The following is a 23,522-nucleotide window of genomic DNA, read 5'->3' on the forward strand; positions in this document are numbered from 1 at the left end:
TCAGGCTCAGTTGTCTTTATTGGCAGTGGAAATGCGTCAGTACTTTATGGAAAGAAAGCAATAAATAATACTGTGATAAAAACAGTTCAAAAGTAGACTGTACAGACTTTGTTACAGAATCGGGAAGTTCACAACAGTCACAAGGAGCTGTGCAAGTGGGCTCCAAACAGAGACCGACGCCCAGGGCCGCGCGACGCACCACGGGCCCGACCTGACGCGCTGCTCGCTGGCTTTTTCACAGCCATTTAGCAGTAAAAGCCGCATCTGCTACTTCTGCAGTCCAGAATGCCGTAGCGCGCACGACCAGGCCGGCTCCGTCTGCATGGTCACAAACAAACCTGGAAGCTGATTTGTGTAAGAACGGTAAGGCCTTTATTAGACTGCACCACAGGTGTCTGAGAGAGAGCACACTGCGTGGTGATTGGTCCTCGGTGATAGCTGTGTGGGCGGCTTCCCTCCGCCCCCACCCCTGCTCCTGGCTCGAGTGTGGCTCCGGCTCGGGGCCAGGAAAGGGTCCCCGGTGCGCAGAGATTTCCGCAGCGCTCCGCGGACCCTTCCAGCCCCGGCTTTGTTAGAAGCTGACGCTGAACACCGGAGATCTGAAGTCTGCTCAGGCTGCAGAATAAAGCATTTCTTGCTAGAAAAAAAGTACAGTTAAGGTCAGTCTTTAAAATATGACAATAATCGCTTGACATTAAATCTGCTTATTTCAAAATGATTGTTGTAGAGCGAGGTAAAGGAGAGCGCACATTGCTTTGTCATGATTTTATAGACGTAGTAAAATCCCCTTCTCTGTCGTGGTTTCTCATCCCCAAATCAAACAGTGATAATTACAATAATGCATAATTTACAAAAGCCCTATATTTGTTCATAGGACTCATACATACAAGCATTACAGTACATTCATTTCAAAGACCAACATTAGGTATAAGAACATGGATTGATTTCACAGGATATTTATAGCCTGGATATACATGAAAAAGGGAACTATATAAATGAAGGCCATAAGTTTACATAAATATAAGAAACATTAAATTCTAAAATATTTTCTCTATGGTATTCATGAATTTTTCACTAATTAAAAACTCTGTAATAAAATATCTCAGTGTCCATGTAACAAGTATCAACAGGTTACAGATTCCACGGGAGTCCAAGGCGGCGTGGCTGCTGGGTCCCCAGTGCGGCAGAGTCATCTGTAGAAGTAGTGCGGGTACACTGGGGACAGAAGCAGAGGGGCAGCCTCAGCGCAGGTGCGCGGGAGAGGCGGGTGCCTCCTCGCAGGCGCCCCGCCCACCCCGCCCACCCCCGCCCTGCTTTGCCAACCACAGGCAGAACATCACGGAGGCTGCGGCTTGGTGAGAAGACTTCGCCCGACTGCACCTGGACCGATGCGTAAAAAAGCCACCACTACATCAGAGGCAGTAAACCCACCGGAGGGTCTCAGCTGAGAACCGGGAACTGAGCGGAGCACACCGAGCGGCAGGTTCGGCCCCCCCCCCGCCCGGCCAGCGGGGGAGACAGTGCCGCTCCCTGGGTCACCAGAGCCTGGGGCGGCAGCGCGGCCTGGCCTTTACACACCGACCTCTGCAGTAGCTGGTTAGTGCCCAGGGTCCTGGAGCCTCATGACGTGAGGCACGACTGGACACAGAACCTGGGGGCGCGGGGCACGTGTTGGGGGCGGGAGCTGCTAACAAAGCAGCCGGCGGCCCAGCGCGGGCATGAGGACACCAGGGTCGGTGCCTGGGCACGAGCCGCTCCCGGCTGCCACCTTCCGCTGTGCTGCACAGCCCCCGCCAGCGACCGCAGCAGACGCTTAAAATGGGGCAGCATTTTCAGGTTTAAGGAAAGAGTAGAAATACATGGTTCTCCTTCAAAAATGAGGACACACTAGCAATCTCTTTCTGATCCACTCTAACACCAAGGTTATCTCAATGGGCGCAGAGAGCTAGTGAGTTCTCCGGAATCAACGGAGGCCGCCCGTCACAGGGGCCAGAAACCCCCGCGCGGCCCTGTGGCGGTGCCCGCGTGTCCACGGCCGCCCCGTGCCCAGTGCAGGGCCGCGTTGCTCCCCACTCACCACAGGAGGCTTCAGCAGGAGTAAGTCCTGACTGCGGCCGAGTCCAGCCTCTGCGCGCCCGATGAGCTGCCTGCCGACCCACGGAGGAAGCGGGAAGCGTGCAACACAGCGTGCAGTTAGTCTCACACAAGTACACACACGTTTCCACACCATCAGGCACCTGCTGCGGGACCTGGGAGACCCTGGAGGCCAACTCCAAAATACAAGTGAAATCTCAAGGGATAGAGAACCGCTGTTGAGGGGCCAGCGCTGTGGCACAGAAGGTAAAGCCACTGGCTGCAGCACCAGCATCCCACATGGGCGCCGGTTCAAGCCCGGCTGCTCCACTTCCAATTCCAGCTCCTGCTGTGGCCTGGCAAAGCCGCAGAAAATGGCCCATGTGCTTGGGCCCCTGCGCCCACATGGGAGACCCAGGGGCCTGGCACAGCCCCAGGAAGTGCAGCCAACTGGGGAGAGACCAGCAATGGAAGATTTGTCTTTCTCTCTCGGCCTTTGAAATAAATTAAAAAAAAAAACAAAAACACAAACCACTTCTGAGTGCACATTTGCATAAATGACAACTACCTAAGGTGGCCACTTTCTTTCTCTGATGCTCACGCAGGGCAGAGGTGGCCCGGGCCCGGGGCCCAGAGGGAAACCTCCCTGTGTGCACTCACGGCCCCGGGGGGCTGAGAGCAGATGCGCAGGCTACAGGCATGAAAACAGCCCAGTCGCGGGCTCTGCAGAGCTCAGCAAGCGCCCTGCACGGCCAGTCCCTGGGCCTGACCCTCACCAGCTGGCCAGGGAACTTTCAAGGGTCTGTGGCTCCCGGAGAACACTTTAGCAAGATCCTGCCACGGGCCCAGAAAGCGCGCTAACACACCGGTACCACGGCGACACCAGCGATCTTCTGAAATCCTGCTCGGTCTAGGAGCCCCGGAGACGCTGGAGTTCACTTTACATCCTGTCACTTAAGAAGCTGTGAAAACCATGCATTCCCGGGCTTACGCCTTAGTTATCATCAAAGTGTAAAAAGCTGCCTTCTGCACAACGCAGCCCCTGTACTTTTCCTGGATTTATTTCTAATGATCTAAATTCTCGTTCTGAATATCGCTGCAATGTCTAACGGGGCAATGTGGTTTATGAAGATAACAAATCGAAGCCACAGGGAAAATAACTTCATTCAGAAAACTCAGTAAGTCGATAGAGACAAAGATAGAGGCCAAGTCACAGTTCAAATTTGTAAGAATTACCCGCGGGTCCCATTGGAGGGAAAATGCTACTTTCTAAAAAGTTGCCAATTAAAAGACACTACGTAATTCCCCCTCTCCCGAGTACGGTATCCAACTCCTTTTTATTAAAAAGTAAGCCACCCTCCCTTACAAGTGCTCAGCTTCATCAGACTTTATATAAATGTACATTACACAGGCTGGTGAGAGTGAAATTTATAAACCTACTTAAGGGAGGGGCTGACGACAGAAAAAACTCTAAAACCCCATGGGCACAGCTTTCCAACTTCTCCCACGGCCAGCCCTCCAGCGGGAGGGGCGCTGCCCCCCGGACAGCGGGGCTCCCTCCAGGGCCTGTGATAGCCGACAGAGGGCCAGGACCCCCTGCCAGTTCCTGGACGGCCCATTTAACACTCACAGACACCCTGTGAGGAAGACGCTCCTGTGAAGGCACTGTCCACAGCTCACTCAAGGCCACGCACCACTGGAGGCAGAGCCGGCCACAAGCCCCGGCGGGCGGGCTCTCAGTCATGGAGCCAAGTCAGAGCAACTGTCAGCTCTCGCCCGTGCTGGGGCCAAGTGCCCTGGGGGTGCTCTCAGAGGCCCGCCGGAGCCACTGCCGACCTCCCGAGGCTCATCTCTGCCTCCCTGCCCTCACACAGGCAGAGGTGCACGCCACGGAACAGGAGACTTCACTCACAGAGGCGGGAACGGCCCCTCTGCTTCCAAATAAGCCAGCAAATTTCTTTTAAAAAGCAGGAAGTTGTGTGCTATTTAAAATGTACTCAATGTACTCAAAGGTAGTGGGTTAAGTCGCCACCTGCAGCACTGGCATTCCACATGGACACTGGTTCGAGTCCTGCTGCACCTGGGAAGGCAGTAGAAAATGGCCCAAGTGCTTGGGCCCCTGCACCCGCATTGGAGACTTGGAAAAAGCTCCTGGCTCTGGTCAGGCCCAGCTCTGGCTGCTGCAGTCATCTGGGGAGTGAACAAGTGGATGGAAGCTCCCTCTCTCCCACTCTGTCTCCCCTCCCCGTAACTCTGTCTTTCAAATGAACAAATAAATAAAAAAAGGGGAGGGGCTCAGTCCTTTCATCTAGGGCGGAGAGAAGCCCTGGGTATGAGTCACGTAAGTCACGTGGTGTGAGGCTGCCACGTTGCCACGGCACGAGGGAGCCGCGGGAGCTGCCGGTGCGCACCTGAGGACCTGCGCTCCTCACACGCTGACCCCACAGACAGCAGTCCTCTGAAGGCCTCACCGTGACCTCTCATGGCAAGCGTTAGGAACGTGGCAGCACGCACATCAGGGCATGCGCCATCCTCCGAGACACAGGCGGCTGAGCATCACCTACGTCCCAGACAGAAGGCCGCTCCAGCTCCCGCCCAGAGGCGCCGAGCGAGGCCCACACGTACCGTCCATCTGCATCTTCTTGGGCTGCACAGAGGGGGAAGCCATGGAGGAAGTCACACGGAAGTTCGCAGGGAGAGTCTCTGCCGACCCCGCAGCCAGGCCGCGAATGTCCTTTGGTCTAAACTTCTTCCTCCAGGAAGGTGCTCTCCTAAAGCTCTTGTCATCGTCCTGGAGACGAAAGAACAGGAAATAAAATTCAGATAAAAAGAAAGGACAGAGACAGCGCTGAACTCAGGAACTGTGCTTTCCCTGTGCCTGCACCCCCTTCCACGTGACCAGGTGGACTTCGGGGTCCAGGGCAGGGTCACACTCCTGACTGGGCCGGCCCCAGGACCCTCCCGAGCACTCTGACGTGTCGCCATGTTTCCTTCTCCCGGCACAGAGAGCACGTTCCTGACAGAGCGCTGTGCTTGTCCTGAGAGTTGCCAAAACATAAACAAGTCTGTGTGACGCCAGCTTCCTCTGCAGACGTGGGTTCTAGATTCTCCCTGGCAAACCGGAGCCTCACTGAGGGCCGAGGAAGAATGGGAATACGTGGGTGAGCAGGAAGAAACACACATTGTTCCGGGACACAGCAGCCCTGAGCCGGGGCAGGCCCCCAGCTGCCCCGAAACACAACTCCAGGCCCAGCCCCAGGCTGCAGCCAGTGTTTCCAATCTGAGGACCATTCTAAAGAGGTGTGAAAATTTAACGGCAAAAATGCAGGTAAAACTGTGTCATTAAAATATTGGTTTCTTAATGGTTCTTTTGCTGTGAATTTGGGAGAGCGAAGCTAAACTCAAGTAAATTTATCTCCAGTTTGAGAAGAGACGGCCTCGCTACGTGGCTGCCCCGAGAGTAATAAACGAAGTTACATCTTGCACAAATTTCAAAAACATCAGACCAGAAACTTACTTCATCAAACCGCCGGTCAGTCCCCATGACCAAAAGGTTGTTAAATTCTCTTTCCAAGACAGCTCGGGCCTGAAATCACAGAGCAACCACCAGCAAAACTTACAACACTCCAACCCGACTGATGTCAGCACACCACAACTGCTTTTTAAACCACAACACTTAAAAAGCTTATTCACTGCCCATAATAGTATTTTTTTCCAAGATTTATTTATTTGGAAGTCAGAGTTATACAGAGAAAGAAGGAAAGTGGGGGGGGGGGGGGGTCTTCCATCCGCTGGTTCACACCGGCTGGAGCTGCGCCAATCTGAAGCCAGGAGTGAGGAGTGTCTTCTGGGTCTCCCAAGTGGGAGCAGGGGCCCAAGGACTTGGACCATCCTCCACTGCTTTCCCAGGCCACAGCAGAGGCGGGACAGAAGTGGAGCAGCCAGGACTCGAACCGATGCCCAAATGGGATGCTGGCACTGCAGGCGGCGGCCTTACCCGCTACGTAACAGTATTTTAAATCAGGCTTTAAAGTGTCCCGATTTTCAAATGGGCCCCTAAGTCAAGAGAGTTACACAGTCCCTTCCTCCCGGAGCACAGTTAACAGACTCTCCATGTGGCACACTTGAAAATGCTTTTCTCCACCTAAGAACTAAAGATGCCACGCTGACAAGCGCATGGACTGGGAGGGAAGATGCTCCTGATGTTGCCACTGCGAGATGTCCAGGCCACAGTCATGGAGCAATGGGGTAAGTGCAGCTGCGCCACCAGCAGTCCACGCAGGCTCGAGTCCCGGCTGCTCCACGTCACATCCACTCCCTGCTAATGCACCCGGGAAAAGCAGTGCAAGGGGGCCGACACTGTGGCACAGCAGGTGAAGCCGCTGCCTGCAGTGCTAGCATCCCATACGGGCGCCGGTTCAAGTCCCGGCTGCTGCACCTCCGGTCCAGCTCCCCGCTGATGGGCCTGGGAAAGCAGTGGAAGGTGGTCCGTGTACCTGGGCCCTGCCACCCACGTGAACCAGTGGATTCTCCCTCTCTGTTTGCAACTCTGCTTTCAAATAAATAAACGTTTAAAAAAAGGAGGATGACAGAAACGCACTGGAAACTTAGCCCTCGCTGATCACGGAGCAGTGCATCTCAGACCAGCCGAGCACGGAGTTTACGAGCACTGTCTGAAGTCCACCCTCCATCAACAAAGGAGCACACGCCCAGCCAGGCGGCGCGGCCGGGTGCCCCACTCACCTGTGTATTCTGGGTCGGGATCTGCAGCAACAAGGCCAGCGCGCTGAAGTCGAAGGTCTCGTCCAGGGCCAGCAGCGCGCCGTGCACGCCGCTCTCGACCAGGTTGTTGGCGTACTCTTTCAGGCCGATGGACAGGATCCAGCGCATCACGCGGTCGTTGCTCCACACAAGGACGTCTGCAAACGCAGTGGTGGCCACGCCCCTCAGAAAGCTGCCACCACGCGCCCGCCCCCAGTGCAGGGCCCCCGTGCAGCCTCGCTCTCGGTCCTCCGGGACGCCTGGGTGTGCACTGAGATGCGGCGTCCTGGCCCTGCTCCTTTCTAGGCGCAGCCCACTCTCAAGTCCTCCGTGGGGGCTGTGTGGCCTGCAGCAGGTTAAGCTGCTGTCTACCGGGCCAGCATCCCATACCAGAGTGCCAGGCTGAGTCCCAGCTGCTCTGCTTCCAATCCAGCTCCCTGCTAGTGCACCTGGGAAGGCAGAAGATGGCCCAGGCACGTGGGTCCCTGCCACCCATGTGGGAGATCCCAGTGGAGCTCCTGGGTCCTGGTTATGGCCTGACACAGCAGGTGGAAGCTGTGTGTGTGTGTGTATGTCTCTCTTTCTTGCTCTTTCAAATAAATAAATAAATCTTAAAAAAAAAAAAAAAACAGAAGCATTAGAGATTAGGGAGGAAAAAATGAACTCCTCCTTCCAGTGAACAGTGGACAAAAGAACAACAATGCTCTCGTGCAAGCGGTGTCTCCAGAGAACAGAAAACAGTGAGGGCGCAGGGCCCTAACCAGGGGGACTGTGAGGAGCAGGACCCCCAGCGCAGACTGGTGTCTCCTGAAGCCACCACTCCGGGGACACCTCCCATTTCTGATTTCAAGCCTCCGTGGACCCTCTTACAGAGAGAGTAATCTGGAAACACGCTCCAGCATGCCAGAGACTGGGGGGAAGAGCTCATCTGGTCTGATGCAAATTAACAAATTACAAAATCGGTTCTATCAGCCATCTAAAAATAGCCGCTCTAAAAGTACCTTCGGGGCCGGCGCCTCAGCTCACTAGGCTAATCCTCCTCCTTGCGGCGCCGGCACACCGGGTTCTAGTCCCGGTCGGGGCACCGGATTCTGTCCTGGTTGCCCCTCTTCCAGGCCAGCTCTCTGCTGTGGCCAGGGAGTGCAGAGGAGGATGGCCCAGGTCCTTGGGCCCTGCACCCGCATGGGAGACCAGGAGAAGCACCTGGCTCCTGCCATCGGATCAGCGTGGTGCGCTGGCTGTAGCGCGCCAACCGCGGCGGCCATTGGAGGGTGAACCAACGGCAAAGGAAGACCTTTCTCTCTCTCTCTCTCTCTCTCACTGTCCACTCTGCCTGTCAAAAAAAAAAAGTACCTTCGGATGGCCACCAGTCACTCTCAGCTTTCACCAATAGCAAATGAAACCAAGTCACACACTGCATTCCCAACACACACAGACGTGTGTGTGTGTGTGCGTGTGTGCAGACTCAAGGATTCCCATTATTCCGTCGACTCATTCATGAGAAACCCGCCCTCCCAGGGGATCCACCGTCCAGACTCACACTCAAGACCAGGATGACCGGCATCCTCAATGCCCGGTGTGAGTGCCCGGCCCCGACTCACTGAACGACGGCTTGCTTCTCACCCCGCCTCGGTCACTGAGAACCCTGGTGACTCCACGTGATTCCAGTGCCCAGCAAGTGCCTGTGCCTGGTTGCTCAGAGGGGCGCTGGGCAGGCACCGCCTTCCTGACCCCTCCCCCAGGGCCCGGCTGCCGCGCTGGCTCTGCCAGGCCCACACCCTCCGGGAGCACAGCCCCTGGCCCCCTTCAGTGCCCGAGGCCTCGCCCCACCCCTACGCTGAGTTTCCCACACAAGAATCGAGCGAGCAGACAGCAGGCACCTGCTCCCCCACGCTCTGGCACCCCTGGCAGAAGAAGACAGTGCCACCCACAGCCCGAGGCCAGAGAGGAAGCGCTGGGGGCTGGGGTCCCCACCTTCCCCGCCCCCACGGCCTGCCCCGCTTCCTCCAGCAGGAGCACGCGAGGCAGCGGCGCGCCGACGCAGAAGCGGCAGCGAGCCCACTGTACTCGCCTTTCACTTCGTGCTGGCTCTCCTCTCGCTTCCTCTCCAGCTCTTTGCGGTCGTAATTCAGCCTCCGCAGGCACATGATTCCACACTGGAAGCTGTTCCTACAGGAGCAGAAGAGAAAGCTGTCCAGGACGGCCACGGACACGTCTCCCGGCGATCCGCGAAGCGCTCCCAGGGAGCCACCTGTGAAAGCTGTCGACCATCTTCAGCTGCCCGCGCAGGTCCTTCTTGGTCAAGTGGTCCAGCATCCGGGCGTCCACGAGGCACTCCATGAAGTAGCTGCGGTACTGGGGAAGGCCCAGGCTGGGCAGCCACTCGTTGCCGATCCACTCGTGGTTCATGTCCCCGTACGCGAGCGTCTGCTTGCAATGAAGGAGTCGGGTCAGTGACAGCTCCCAGCCCGCACGCGGCCGCGGAGGCTCAGCCGGCGAGAGCAGCGCCCTCTGTGGCTTCAGAACGGGTGGCCGAGCTCCACCTTCCCAAGTCAGTAACACTTTACACAAGAGGAATCACGTCATGAGAATCTGATCATCTGCAATACGTCTAACTTAACGAGCCAAAAACTGTAACTGACCGCGAATCTCCTTTCTGAAGTTATTTTTAATATGACAACAAAGCATGATCACGACTCATGAACAAGTTTGAAGGCTCAACTCTATTCATTAAAATAGCTGTGGCTGGTTTTAATTTTTCAAATGTATTTATTTGAAAGGCAGAGAGACATGGGGTGGGGGTGTTCCATCAGCTGGTTCCCTTCCCAGATGCCCCCCGTGTGCATGGTCCAGGCTGGGAACAAAGCCACAGGGCAGGTACACAGCCCTGACCCCTAGATGGCCACCGGAGCCCAGCTGCTTCAGCCATCGCTGTGGAGTCAGGGTGCGCACCGACAGGAAGCTGGAATCGGGAACGGGAGGCAGGTGTTGAACCCAGCCACTCTGGTGTTCTTACCCACCGGGCCAAATGCCAGCCCTCATTTTATCTTTAACACTTGTTTTTCTAAGCAAAACATCTGCTAATTTCAAAATCAGTAAGAGTGAGCTAAGAATGTTTAAAAAGACACAAAGCAACAACCATAAGGCTGGACGGGGAAACAGATCAATTCAGAAGCACAGGACGCCAACCCTCCTGCCTCACAGCTGACAGAGCAGCCAAGGGACAGCGGTCACAAAGGACGTGGGAGACGGAAACAGCACCACCAGGGACCGACCGCCAGCTCAGCAGGGCCCGCCCAGCAGAATGCATCCGGCTCAGGGGCACAGGGCACAGTCTCCAAGGCAGGCGCATCTTTTTAAAAATATTTTTAATTTATTCATTTTATTTGAAAGGCAGAATTACAGAGAGACAGAGAGAGAGAGAGAGAGAGAAAGGTCTTCCATCTGCTGGTTCATTCCCCAACTGGCCACAACAGCCAGAGCTGTGCCAATCTGAAGCCAGGAGCCAGGAGCTACCTCCAGGTCTCCCACGCGGGTACAAGGGCCCAAGCACTTGGGCCATCTTCCACTGCTTCCTCAGGCCATAGCAGGGAGCTAGGTCAGAAGTGGGGCAGCCGGGACTCAAACCAGCACCCATATGGGATGCCAGCACTGCAGGTGGTACCTTTACACACTATACCACAGTGCCAGCCCCCAGACAAATTTTAAAATATTTAAAGACTGAAATCATACAAAGTTTTCTGGCTTCAACTAAATTAAAATAGAAATCAATAATAAAAACATCTAGAACCCTCTCAAATACCTGGAAATTGACATATGAGTAAACAGCCCATGTGCCAAAGAAGAAATCACAAGGAAAATGAGAGAATATTTTAATTGAATGAAAGTTTAATTAAATGAAAATTTAATTGAATTGAATATTTTAATTGAATGAAAGTGAAAACATAATATATTCAAAAACTGTGAGAAACAGTTATTAACAGCCCGAGAGACATTTATGGGACTAAAATTCTTATACAGTAAATGCAGAAAGGCCTCCGATAAAAGCGTGAAATAAAGAAACAAAACCCACAGCACGGAGGGGCGGTGTGCGGCTCAGCAGCGTAAGCCAGGGTTGATGAACACGGGGCCCTTTGAATCCGGGCTGCTGGGCTTCTGTGCCAGCTCCCTGCTAATGTGCCAGAGAAGGCAATGGATGGGCAGCAGATGGGGGTCCAAACACTTGGGTCCCTGCCACCCACGTGGAAAATCAGGATGAGTTCCCGGCTCCTGGTTTGGGCCTACACCAGTCCTGGCCACTGTGGGCCCCTGGGAGTGAACCAGCAGGTGGAAGCATTCGCACGTGCTCGCTCTTTCTCTTTGTGACTCTGCCTTGGAATGAAGGAAGGAATAAATGAATCTTAAAAAAAAAAAAAAAAAAAAAAACAGCATGGAGAAGGAAGAAAGTGAAAGAGCGCAAATCATGAGACAAAACAGGAAAATACTATAAAAAAATACAACATTCTTCATAAATACCAATAAAATTAACAAGCCCTAATCATTGATTAAGAAAAAAGAGAAGCCAGGAATTACCAAGGTCAATAAGGAAAGAGGTGACATGAGTACAGATCCAGTAAACACCCAGAGACCACAGGGCACCGGGCACAACACCGGGCCGCTCAGAAGCACGGTGAACCCCAAGGCCACTCGGGAAGACAGAGACAGCCCACGACCAACAGGCCTTCCACTCACAGCCACCTTCTCTTTATCACACACCTGCACTCCAGGGGCTTCCTCACTGTGGAACTCCACCATTTGTCAAACTAATGCATACAATCCTACAACTCTACACAAACTGTTTCGTGAAAAAGAAGACACATCCTAACACTTTACTGATAGCTACACTAAAGACTTTACAGAGAAAGACTGTGACAGCGCGCATAGGCCAAAGGATCCTAACCTTAGCAGTCAACAATGCACTAAGAGTGAGGGTCCTGACAAGCAGGCGTTAGGACCCAGGAGCAGAAGTGGGTTCCACATTTCAAAGCCAGTGAAACTCACCGCTATCCAGAGACTGAGAAGCACAGGCCATGCCACCCTCAGAAGACGCAGGAAAAGCTCCTGCCAAGATGCCCCTCTGTTCACGGACGCCCAGCGGCGGTCCAGGGATGGAGGGAAGGTGATGCACCTGACACGGCTCCCACCACATGCTTCCCTTCAGACAGCGCACAGGGGAGGAAGCCCACCCTTGCCACTTCCACTCACGCCGCCGTGGAAGTCCCGGTACTGTAACACAGGCGCTGGGAGAGCGCGCTGTCTTACCTGGGGTGACATGGGCGTCAGACAGACAGGGGCTTTCAGAGCAGCTTCCAGAACCAGCAAGTGCGCTCAGTCACGCACCAGGGCACCAGCCATACACAACAAACCCTACTTCTACATCCTAGGATTGGACTGGAAATGGACTTTTCCAAGCCCGTAAAATGCTCGAGGACGAGTTAGGGAGCCCGTGCGTGTGAGACGGCCCCTCGCTCTGCTCGCGGCTCCTCCACCATCAGGCGCTGCCCTCACGCTCCGCCTCCAATTCCAACAAGACTCTCAAGTTCGGACAGAAAAAACATCCACTCCACTGCTCTCGCCAAGCACCACGCCCAGCGCTGGGCGACCTCCAGGATCACCACGACTTCACTCCCGCCTGCTTCTCAGAGACCTCACAGTCGCAGCAGTCACAGCCTGAGCGCCGGACACCAGTTTCTTGTCCTCTGGCTGTGCATCCTTTGTTTTTAAAGATTTATTTGAAAATCAGAGTTACAGAGAGGGAGGGAGAGATAGAGAGGTCTTCCATCCGCTGGTTCACTCCCTAGATGGCCTCAGTGGCGAGTACTACGCCAGGAGCCAGGCACTTCACCCGAGTCTCCCACGTGGGTGCAGGGGCCCAGGCACCTGGGCCACCTTCTGCTCCTCTCAGGCCACAGCAGGGAGCTGCACTGGAAGTGGAGCACCGGGACACGAAGCAGCACCGCGGCGGAGGCTTCAGCCATCACGCCGGCCCTACTGTGCGCTCTTACACGGCAGAGGCAGCAGGCTGCTCATCCCTGCACACGCGTCCTGCACTCTACCCACAATCCTAAGGTGGGCGGCCACGGAGAACTGAGAGGATCAGGCTCGACCCAGGGAGACCCCCCCGCCCTGCGGGGCTGTCCCACCCCCTCCACCCTTCCCTCAGGGCACGCTGAGTGGTCACACACAACCTGGCTCCGGGAGCTCAGGACGAGGTGCACTCCTGGTGGGCAGGGACTGCCGCTATGCTGCTGGGTCCCAAGCAGGGCGCGGGCTCCACACAGCCCTTCTCATCACTCGTCAAACTGGGCACATCCTGAGGCTTTCTGCTCCTCCCCGAGCACCCGGGGCCAGCAGGTGCCAGCTCGGGGTGGGCAGGCCCTGCAACTTCTACAGGAGGGGATGATGGGGCTGTGGCACGTGTCACTGAAGACTGCACGCTGGCGGACTCTGGCATCATTGCCTGGCCGCTCTGGTCTACGTTCCCACTGCGGAGAGCACACGCTAAGCTGACCGGACTCAGTGTGTGCCTCGTGTGCTTACCACATCCTGCTTCATCCTATCAGAGACACCAAAACTGAAGCCCCCGGAAAGGTCCCTGGCTAATCCCCTGGTGGTCCTGCTGTCCTGTGAGGAGGCGCTAGTGGTGATGTTACCGAGAGGGCATTTACAACACGCCCAAACCCGGGGAGCTCCAAGCCGTGTGACAGCGGCCCTTCTCGTGTTTTTAAACACTGACCTGACAGCCTGTACCCTGGGAGGACAACAGCTCTCCTGGTCCTCACCCTGCAGCCAGTACCCTGGGAGGACCAGAGGACAACAGCTCTCCTGGTCGTCACCCTGCAGCCAGTACCCTGGGAGGACCAGAGGACAACAGCTCTCCTGGTCGTCACCCTGCAGCCTGTACCCTGGGAGGACCAGAGGACAACAGCTCTCCTGGTCGTCACCCTGCAGCCTGTACCCTGGGAGGACCAGAGGACAACAGCTCTCCTGGTCGTCACCCTGCAGCCTGTACCCTGGGAGGACCAGAGGACAACAGCTCTCCTGGTCGTCACCCTGCGAGGACCAGAGGACAACAGCTCTCCTGGTCGTCACCCTGCAGCCTGTACCCCGGGAGGACCAGAGGACAACAGCTCTCCTGGTCGTCACCCTGCAGCCTGTACCCTGGGAGGACCAGAGGACAACAGCTCTCCTGGTCGTCACCCTGCAGCCAGTACCCTGGAGGGCCAGAGGACAACAGCTCTCCTGGTCGTCACCCTGCAGCCTGTACCCTGGGAGGACCAGAGGACAACAGCTCTCCTGGTCGTCACCCTGCAGCCTGTACCCTGGGAGGACCAGAGGACAACAGCTCTCCTGGTCGTCACCCTGCAGCCTGTACCCTGGGAGGACCAGAGGACAACAGCTCTCCTGGTCGTCACCCTGCAGCCTGTACCCCGGGAGGACCAGAGAACAACAGCTCTCCTGGTCGTCACCCTGCAGCCTGTACCCTGGGAGGACCAGAGGACAACAGCTCTCCTGGTCGTCACCCTGCAGCCTGTACCCTGGGAGGACCAGAGGACAACAGCTCTCCTGGTCGTCACCCTGCAGCCTGTACCCTGGGAGGACCAGAGGACAACAGCTCTCCTGGCCGTCACCCTGCAGCCAGGAAAACTCCTCAGACGGTGACCTCTACAGCCCCGAGCGCCATGCCGCCCGCTGCGCCGTGTGGCAGAGCTGGACGAAGGAACCGCTGCTGTTTCACCGGAGGACTGCACACTGACACCGAGAAGCGTGGGACACTGCCTTGGGCGAGCTGAAAACTCAACTGCACAGTAAGCACCAGGAGGCTCAACTTCCCAGGGTGCCGTGAGCAGCGCCTGGCGTCGGACACGGGGCTGGGACGGTCCTCGGGGAGAGGGGACACGGAGGGGCAGAGGCACCACGCCAGCCTCTGAGCCTGGACATCTGTTTTACGATTTCCCGCCAGCAGAGCTCACACGAGAGACAGCTCTGCAGGCAGCTGCGCGTACACTCCAGAGCTGCCCGGGCACAGGGCAGTGGGTGAGAGATGGAAGCTTAAACAAAGTGGCCCGTGTTCATTAATAACAACTGCCACGTGAGCGATGTTCAAGATTGTCCATGAGACGCAGTCTTCGTGCTGTGCTGTGCCTGCAACACCTCCCCACCCCACTGCTTCAGAGGCCATACATACAGTAAGGAGGACGTTACAGAAAGACTCCAACCTGAGCCCAGCTCCCCTCCTCATCCTCCTGAGGTTACGTGGTTAGGAATGCAAAAGAACAAAACTGTTAGTGTTAGTGAGCGTCAGGAATGCAAGCGAATCACTGTGGGGAGGCGCGGTTCAGCTGAGTGAAAAAGTTCAGAACATCAAAGTGTCATGCAAAACTCATGCAAACGGACCAGTGCGGCTTCTCATGCAAAGCGGACCAGTGCGGCTTCTCATGCGAGGGGCACACTCTTGCCATGCCAAGCATCCCCAGGAAAGGGGCAGCGGGGGCGAGACAGGCACCACGGGCGCGAACCCATGGTCTGTCCAAAGGCAGCGAGGAACTGAACCCCTCTGAAATCGAGCAATCTATCAGCACGAAGTTCCTCAAAAACAGTAAAAGAAAACGCAAATCCTATTTTACACAGTTACTACAGACCTAGAGGAAATACGTATCCAACACACCCGAAGGTACAATGGTATTTCTGCTTTCAACAAAGAGGCAGAGCCCAGCCAGTCTGCAGCGGCAAGCACACTGGGAGGAGCACGAGCCGGGCGAGACTGACCGTTTGCGGCGTGGCTGCGAGTGTTTCCATCTCTTCGTGTGTTAACCAGACATTTCCTGTGGTCTAGGGGACCCAGTGCACCAGCCACATCCAGGGCACAGGAAGCGAGACAGAGAGGAGAGGGCACACACATAAGCCACAGGCAGAGGGGCTCCTCTGCTCTGGACAGAGCAGGACCTGAGACCAAGCCCACCCCTTCCAAAGGACAGCCACGTCCTGCCACGCCGTGTCCTCAGCGGCTCACCCTGCGGCATGTGAGACACAGGAGGAGAAAACACCCGTTCTGCCTCTGGGAACTGCTCAGGAACGCCGGATTCGAGAGACTTAGAGCTGCCTCACCCAAAGGTCAAGGCCAAAGAACACAGCAAGAAAACGCTGTGTGGTTATGGAGTGACACTCCACAGTGAGGGGCACGTCACTCGCCCAGACAACCCGAGCCCGAGGGGATGGAAGAGGCCAGGAGCAGGGCAGAGCCCAGGCAGCAGGAGCGCGCTGGGCACCGGCAGCGCGAAGCCCCGGAGCCCGAGGCCTGCGGCCTGGCCGCACGCAGCGCGCAGGGGCTGCCTCCCGGAGGTCCTCGTCCTGGTTCTTAACCTGGATGCCTGGGACGCCACTTCATGGGAACGTTTGTGAGAACTTTGGAAAAACCACACAACAGCGTCAGCACCTTCGTCGGCACAAAGCCACACCAAGGGGCAGGGGGGAGCCTGTTCACGGAACCTCCCCCACACACGAGGTGCGCACTGTTACTACCGCAACCCCTCACTAAGAGAAACACAAAGCAACCAAAAAGCCACGACACTCCGCCGGTGAAGCGGCTGAGCCTCCGACGAGGCTGGGTCGGCCGCCCCGGGAGGACAGCTCCTGCCGACAGCTGTCTGCTCCCAGGGCGGACAAGGGGCTGAGCCTGGGGGCCCCGGCAGCATCTAACGGCCGAGTCGCCAGAGGAGAGGCCGCCTCGCCCCTCTCTCCTAGCAGCCGAGCACGTCGCCATTCCCGTCGTCTCCGCTTTCCCTCTCATGGCTTTCAGGGTCTCCGCCTGTGGACAAGCCGGCCCAGTCCAGACCCCACGTGGGGAGCCTGCAGATCCAGGAACTGCCTGCATCCTGGGCTGCTGGCGGCCAAGCCCTGACGAGCCCAGCAGGCCAACAGGGACAAGCCGAGCTCGTCGCTGCCTCCCTGTGAGTATCCCGTCTCTCACAGGGCTGTCCAGCACGAGTGTGCTCACTGGGCAGCAGCCACCTCTCAGCGGCCCGTGAGCTGCAGGAAACTGGACATTTCCAAGGGCAGCAAGAGCCAGCGCTCGGCCACAGACACAGACACGTGACTCCTTCGAGCCCTGCTCACACACGGACAACGGGGCGAACCCACAAACAACGCTCCGAATGAAAGGCTAAGCACTGCACAACGTCACGGCAAGGCTGCGGCACTGGGCGTTCCTGCCAGGGAGCCCTGGCGCAGGCCCTTGGCTCCCCAGCTGTCTGGACTCCTCGACTCACTGAGGCGTGTGTCCTCTGCGTGTACGTGTGCTCATGTCACGCACAATGGCACGGACACGGACACGCGTTCCGCGAGCCTCCCCACACAGCAAGGATTTCACCCCTCCTGCTATGATCACGAGAAATCAAATTCAGAAAGTTTAAAGTTGTCCTTAAAACCTTGTTCCTCCTCAAGAGGCCCTGGACTGGTTCAGTTCTGATTCGTATTTAATCTGCCCCTCACCTTTCTGTCTTTGAAAATGGACTCCCGTTTTCATATTATGCCATTCTCGCCAAGCTCCCTCGGGTCACTCAATCCCACAAATTCTGAGTTCCAATAAATCCGAGTTCTAAGACTGAACTACAACTCCACCCGGGTGTGACCTCCAGGCAGGCGCCCCTCCCCCGGACGCACCGTTCTGGACGTGGGCGGGGCGGACGGGCTGGTCAGCGACATGATCTCCTGGATGGCCAGCCGCAGCTTCAGCCGGTGCAGCGGGTTGCTGATGCCGATCTCCCGCTGGATCTCCGTGTCGGACAGCGCGGACATGATGGCCCCGCTCTTCACGTTTGCTCGGCACGCAGCCACATACCAGGCTGGCATCCCGACCCAGAGCTGGAGACGGGAAACAAGAGGGCCTAGATGAGCAGGAGGTCTACCTAACGTCCCAGCCCGCCCCGGCAGGAAGAGGACGCACCTCCAGCCAGACCACCACTGTCGGCCCGTCCCACTGTGCGAACGGTAAACCCTGTCTCCGGGCCTCCTCGAGCAACTCATGCCTGCAAACAAGACGACACTCAGCATTATGACACTGGACGTCGGTTTTGTACACACACACACAAAAAACCAAAAACACCTGCGTGAGAAAGTGCCAGCTGACTCCCCAGTTGTCTGCAGAACCATCAGCTCTTCACAGAACTCAAGAATTCCTACCCACTTCAAAACACCCGCGGCCGCCATGTCCACGGTAACAGGACGGTCAAGGGAAAATCAGCACTTCACCCCTCATCAAACAACATCTGAGGAGACCACACCTCGACTGGAACAAAGTAACTGCCTCTGGGAGCACTAAAAAAAGTGTGCAGTTTTCTTTTTAACATTTATTTATTTATTTTGAAAGTCAGAGTTACAGAGAGAGTTCTTCTATCCACTGGTTCACTTTTCAGATGGCCTCAAGGGCCAGTGCTGGGTCAGGCAAAAGCCAGGAGCTTCTTCCAGGTCTCCCACATGGGTGCAAGGCCCAGGTATGTGGGCCACCTTCTACTGCTTTCCCAGGCCACAGCAGGGAGCTGGATCAGAAGGTAGCAGCCAGGACTCGAACCCGCACCCATAAGGTATGCTGGCGTCACAGTGGCAGCTTTACTCACACATCACAATGCCAGCACCCCCTCCTCTTTTTTTAACAAAGATTTATTTATTAATTTGAAAGGCAGTTACAGAAGAAGAGGGGGAGTGGCAGAGAGGAGTATTTTCTATCCGCTAGTTCACTCCCAAAATGGCTACAACAGCCAGGTTTGGGCCAGGCTGAAGCCAGGAGCTTCGTCCAGGTCTCCCACATGGGTGCAGGGGCCCAAGCACTGAGCCACCCTCTGCTGCTTCTTCCAGGCCACTAGTAGGGAGCGGGATCAGAAGTGGAGCAGCCGGGTCAGGAACCAGTGCCTACATGGATGGGATGCTGGCGTGGCAGGTGGCAGCTTAACCCGGTACACCAGAGCACCAGCCCCGATAGTGCAGAATTTCAACACTAAAAATGTTATGATCTAATACAGCAGGCAGGTAATGACCGCCTGTTTCTATTGTGAATCGCTATTTAATTAAATGTCTGTTAAATTAAGTCACCAGGTAACCCTGCGGTTGAACCCATGTGATAGGAAATTGAGGTCTGATACCGAACAATTCTCTCAGCAGAGAGCGCCATGCGTGCAAGGACCAACTGTGCCAGTCAGAAACGTGGTCAACTCAGGACTGCACCGTGTCCACAGCCTGGAAGAAGATTCTGTCAAACACAGTTTGACTGCTTTACCGTAAGCCTGGTCGATCTCAGCCTTCTCTATTTATGTGAAAGGCAAGACAGACAAACACAGAGACAGATCTGCTTCCTGCTGGTTCGCTCCCCGAATGCCCACACGGGTGGTGGTGGGCCAGGCTGAAGTCAGGAGTCTGAGCGCCCGGCTGGAAGAGGCCCAGGCACTTTTGCCCTCACCTCTGCCTCTCACGTGTGCATCAGCAGGGAGCCGGATGGGAAACAGAGCTGGAACTCACCCAGGTGAGCCCACACGCGTGTGGGCCACTCAGTCACTCAGTGACCTTGGGCACTCATCCACGCCCACCCTGGGTGAATCTCTTCTTCCTGTTCGAGTGTCCACCTGCAAGGCTCACAGGAAGACTGCCTTCTGAAAGAACGCACGGCGGGGGCAGCCGGTCCACGGGCCTGACCTGCGGTCACCTGCTCACTCCACCTCCCTCCCCGTCGGGTCTTCTACAGGAAGTTCTGCGGAGCTACAGAATCTGTCTGAGGACACACTTTCCTTAGGACTGCGAAGTCTGCACTTCCCCGGGGCAGCCTTGGGGCCCAGGGAGCAGGAACTGCGGTCATTATCTGGTAGTGAGCATCAACACAACAGACGGCTCAGTGTTTCAGGAGAGTATAACATGTCCTAACTAACATATGCTAAGCTGTTCATAACTTTTAAGAAAGCGCCACAAAATCCAGAGCCCCCCAAACTGTGATTCCCTGAGCAGCTCACCCGGGGGTGGACACGGAGGGGAAGGCTCGCCGACCACCCCTCACCTGACCAGAACCCACAGGAGTGCGAGCTGAATACCTCCTCCGGGAGACGCTGGCTCAGACGTCAGCTTTCTGGGTTTGGGATATTTGTGCAGACTTTACTGGCTGAGCATCTTAAACTGAAAATCAGAATCTGAAAGGTTTCAGGGCCAGCGCTGTGGCGCAGCGGGTTAACGCCCTGGCCTGAAGCACCGGCATCCCATATGGGCACCGGTTCGAGACCCAGCTGCTCCACATCCAATCCAGCTCTCTGCTGTGGCCTGGGAATGCAGTAGAAGATGGCCCAGGTCCTTGGGCCCCTGCACCTGTGTGGGAGACCTGGAAGAAGCTTCTGGCTTCTGGCTTTGGATCGGCACAGCTCCAGCCACCGCGGCCAACTGGAGAGTAAACCAGTGGATGGAAGACCTCTCTCTCTCAATAAATCAATCAAAAAAATTTGAAAACATTTCGAAATATGAAACTTTTAAAATTTCTTGTCAGCGCTCAAAATGTTTCGGATTTCAGAGCGTCCTGACTGGATCAGGACTACTCCGTCCATATAAACAATTTCTCAGCAAGCCAGGCCCAGGGAAAGCCCTGGACCCCAACTGAAGCGTCTGGCCCAGCTCCCAGGAGAGCTTCTGCATGGCACCAGACAGGCAGCAGTCCCAGGCCCTGAGAGGCACGCGGCCCACGAGGAGCCCGGGTGCGGTCTTCTCGGCTGCCTGCTCCTCCCTGGGCAGCGTCAGCTTTCACACACCAGCCCCCTTTCCTCGTGGCCCAGGTCAGACGCTGCAGCGCCAGCGGTGCCAGGCCACAGGCCCAGGTCTCTGCGTGCTGGCTGCCTTCCTTTCGGGCAGTCTGTGACCTGCATGAAACATGGTACCTGCCTAGCCTGGCAGCCCGAGCGGAGCCATCAGAGCCAGAGTCGTCTCTGGGGAATGAATGGCTCCCAACCACGTGAGTCCAGAGTCCAGAACTGGAGACGCCGGCCCAGCTCCGCACTGCCCTGTGCTTGTCTCAGAACAGATTTCTTCCTTGCTCCGGAGAGTGCCCTAACACAGGCAATCCTGCACCTGGGACTCGCACAGAGAAGGCACCCACTTCCCCAGCTGGGCACACTCACCCATCCACTCCTGTGATCACTTTGACTAACAGACCCTTCCACGCCTACTTTAGTACAACTATGAAAATGGATTCGATAAGCATTTGGCCCCTGGCAATGTCTAACTACAGGAGAACAAGGTGTTCTATTATTGGAGACAGGACCTCTGCTGGCCATTAGCTCCAAAGCCCAGAACACAGCGCCAGAGGGGGCAAGCCACGTTCCCATGTCACATGTTTCTCCACGCCATGAGTCTGCTGTGAGCAGCCCCACCGCATGTGCTGAAGACCACCGCATGGGATGGGATGGGCGTGCGCCCGCAGTCTCACCACCACTTCCTCCTTCCTCTGACTGCACTGCTGCCTTTGCCCACCCAGGAGGTGAGCCTCGTGGGCGCTGGCCCTCTGTGGGGGCTGGGCCATTGAGATGGGCTGCCCTTTGCCCACCCAGGAGGTGAGCCTCGTGGGCTCTGGCCCTCTGTGGGGGCTGGGCCATTGAGATGGGCTGCCCTTTGCCCACCCAGGAGGTGAGCCTCGTGGGCGCTGGCCCTCTGTGGGGGCTGGGCCATTGAGATGGGCTGCCCTTTGCCCACCCAGGAGGTGAGCCTCGTGGGCTCTGGCCCTCTGTGGGGGCTGGGCCATTGAGATGGGCTGCCCTTTGCCCACCCAGGAGGTGAGCCTCGTGGGCGCTGGCCCTCTGTGGGGGCTGGGCCATTGAGATGGGCTGCCCTTTGCCCACCCAGGAGGTGAGCCTCGTGGGCGCTGGCCCTCTGTGGGGGCTGGGCCATTGAGATGGGCTGCCCTTTGCCCACCCAGGAGGTGAGCCTCGTGGGCTCTGGCCCTCTGTGGGGCCTGGCTATGCAGCTCTGGACCACTCAAATGGGCACTGCTGTTTCTCTGGGACAGGGGTAGGAACATCTGGCCTGTGGGCCATGTAAGGCCCATGAACTCACTTGGTGTGGCCCTGCCAAGGCAACCGCAGGTGGAATTCAAGATTCTATGAATTGATAGCAGGTTAATCTTTAAGCTGATAATTCTGTATTGCCCATGAATAGTGTTACAAATATTCAAGTGTGCTGTGGCCTGGGAAAGCAGTGGAAGATGGTAAGTGCTTGGGCCCCTGCCCCAGAAGAAGCTCCTGGCTCCTGGCTTCGAATCGGCGCAGCTCTGGCCATTGTGGCCATCTGGGAAGTGAACCAGCAGATGGAAGCCCTCTCTCTCTCTCTCTCTCTCTCTCCTCCCTCCCTCCCTCTAACTTGGCCTTTCAAATAAATAAATAAACCTTTAAAAAAAAGAAAGAAAGAAAAGTGCACAGTGTCTGAGGTCTCCACAGAGCAGGGCCCCCGCTCTCAGGGAGCACCACACACCCAGTCACCCTCGTCTTCAGGGACTGGCTCCAGGACGCAGGATGCACGTGCCCTCCTCAACAGGTGCAGGACCTGCACAGACCCCCTCCCCACCTCTCCAGCCCCCCTCCCCACCTCTCCAGCCCCCCTCCCCACCTCTCCAGCCCTCCGGACGACCTGCGGCTGCAGGACAATGTGAGCGCTGCCCAGGCGGTTGTGAATGGCGAGGAGGTCTGCACCCGCTCAGTGCAGGCGCAGCTGTAAACACACTGGATCTGTGAAGGGCTGCGCCTGGATGCAGAACCTGCGGATACACAGGCTGTCCGTACACAGCCAGGTTTCACATTCGATAAATGAGTATTGGTTAGAAATCAGGACCAACTGCAACCTGTCCAGCGAGAGGGGAGATGACGAACGCTTACTTCTTCTGGAGCCTGCGGGTTTTTTCAGCCTGTCCGCCCAGTTTGCTCAGGCCCAGGGCATCTGGAGACGAGCCGTCTGCCTCCGAAACACCGGCTGCGAGGACACAGGACGGGGGAAGGGAGAGCGCGTCAACACGGTGGGACACACTTAACTCTTCCCCAGAGCTAAGTTTCCCATCAGGCACCAACACAAAAGTGTCCAGGAGGCACCACACACGCTCTACGAGCGGCTGAGCTCGGGACAAATCACTACGGCTCCTGGGCTCACACGGGCACCCTCGAGAGAACACAGGGCCCCTGCTGTGTGGCGCCAGGTGGGAGGTGCCGGTTACACAGAAGACAGCCCCTCCCGACCGTGAGGAAGTTTGCTGAAAAACCAACCCACCTTGCCCTAAGGCGTCCTTGCCAGTCTGTCCAGGCCGGCCCTTCTCTCTCTTGCCAAACAAGCGGCCGATGGAGGACTTGATGCCCTTCTTCTTCGGGGCTTTGTGCAGCGAGTCCTGGCTGCTGTTGCTGCTGCTGGGATTGCTCGCGGGGCCATCCTGGGAGCCTGTGGAGCTTCAGGGAAAGAAACGTAATTCCCATGTGCCCTCAGCCAAGAGAACTCCCCACTGCTTGCACTAGGATGCGTCACACTTCTGACATCGCCTTCAGTCCTGCTAACCGAGCCCGCCAGTGTCTCCGGCGCTCCTCTGCCGTGCCCTGCATGCGGTCCAGGCCGGCTCCCAGGGGGCTGGCACACAGCCCGGCTTCTGGGAACAC

General features: G+C 56.6%; 1 protein-coding gene across 4 annotated transcripts in view; it reads right to left on the reverse strand.

Annotated features, from left to right (window-relative positions):
• Nucleotides 1-23,522, reverse strand: part of PPFIA1 (PTPRF interacting protein alpha 1) — a 110,636-nt gene continuing 87,114 nt past the window's right edge. Inside the window, exons 18-29 of one of the 4 annotated variants that reach the window (XM_062195682.1) lie at nucleotides 23,146-23,318; nucleotides 22,761-22,854; nucleotides 17,819-17,900; nucleotides 17,536-17,736; nucleotides 15,643-15,705; nucleotides 9,086-9,261; nucleotides 8,906-9,003; nucleotides 6,817-6,992; nucleotides 5,591-5,659; nucleotides 4,699-4,864; nucleotides 2,078-2,147; nucleotides 1-1,215 (exon numbers count right to left, since the gene is read on the reverse strand). In XM_062195682.1, coding sequence (XP_062051666.1) covers nucleotides 2,089-2,147; nucleotides 4,699-4,864; nucleotides 5,591-5,659; nucleotides 6,817-6,992; nucleotides 8,906-9,003; nucleotides 9,086-9,261; nucleotides 15,643-15,705; nucleotides 17,536-17,736; nucleotides 17,819-17,900; nucleotides 22,761-22,854; nucleotides 23,146-23,318 — 1,357 coding nt within the window. In that variant the 3' untranslated portion in view covers nucleotides 1-1,215; nucleotides 2,078-2,088. The remainder of the gene's footprint in view (nucleotides 1,216-2,077; nucleotides 2,148-4,698; nucleotides 4,865-5,590; nucleotides 5,660-6,816; nucleotides 6,993-8,905; nucleotides 9,004-9,085; nucleotides 9,262-15,642; nucleotides 15,706-17,535; nucleotides 17,737-17,818; nucleotides 17,901-22,760; nucleotides 22,855-23,145; nucleotides 23,319-23,522) is intronic. The other 3 variants (XM_062195684.1, XM_062195683.1, XM_062195685.1) reach the window with 3 other exon arrangements.

The sequence above is a fragment of the Lepus europaeus genome, chromosome 7 (genome assembly GCF_033115175.1).
Source record: "Lepus europaeus isolate LE1 chromosome 7, mLepTim1.pri, whole genome shotgun sequence".
Lineage (NCBI taxonomy): Eukaryota > Metazoa > Chordata > Mammalia > Lagomorpha > Leporidae > Lepus > Lepus europaeus.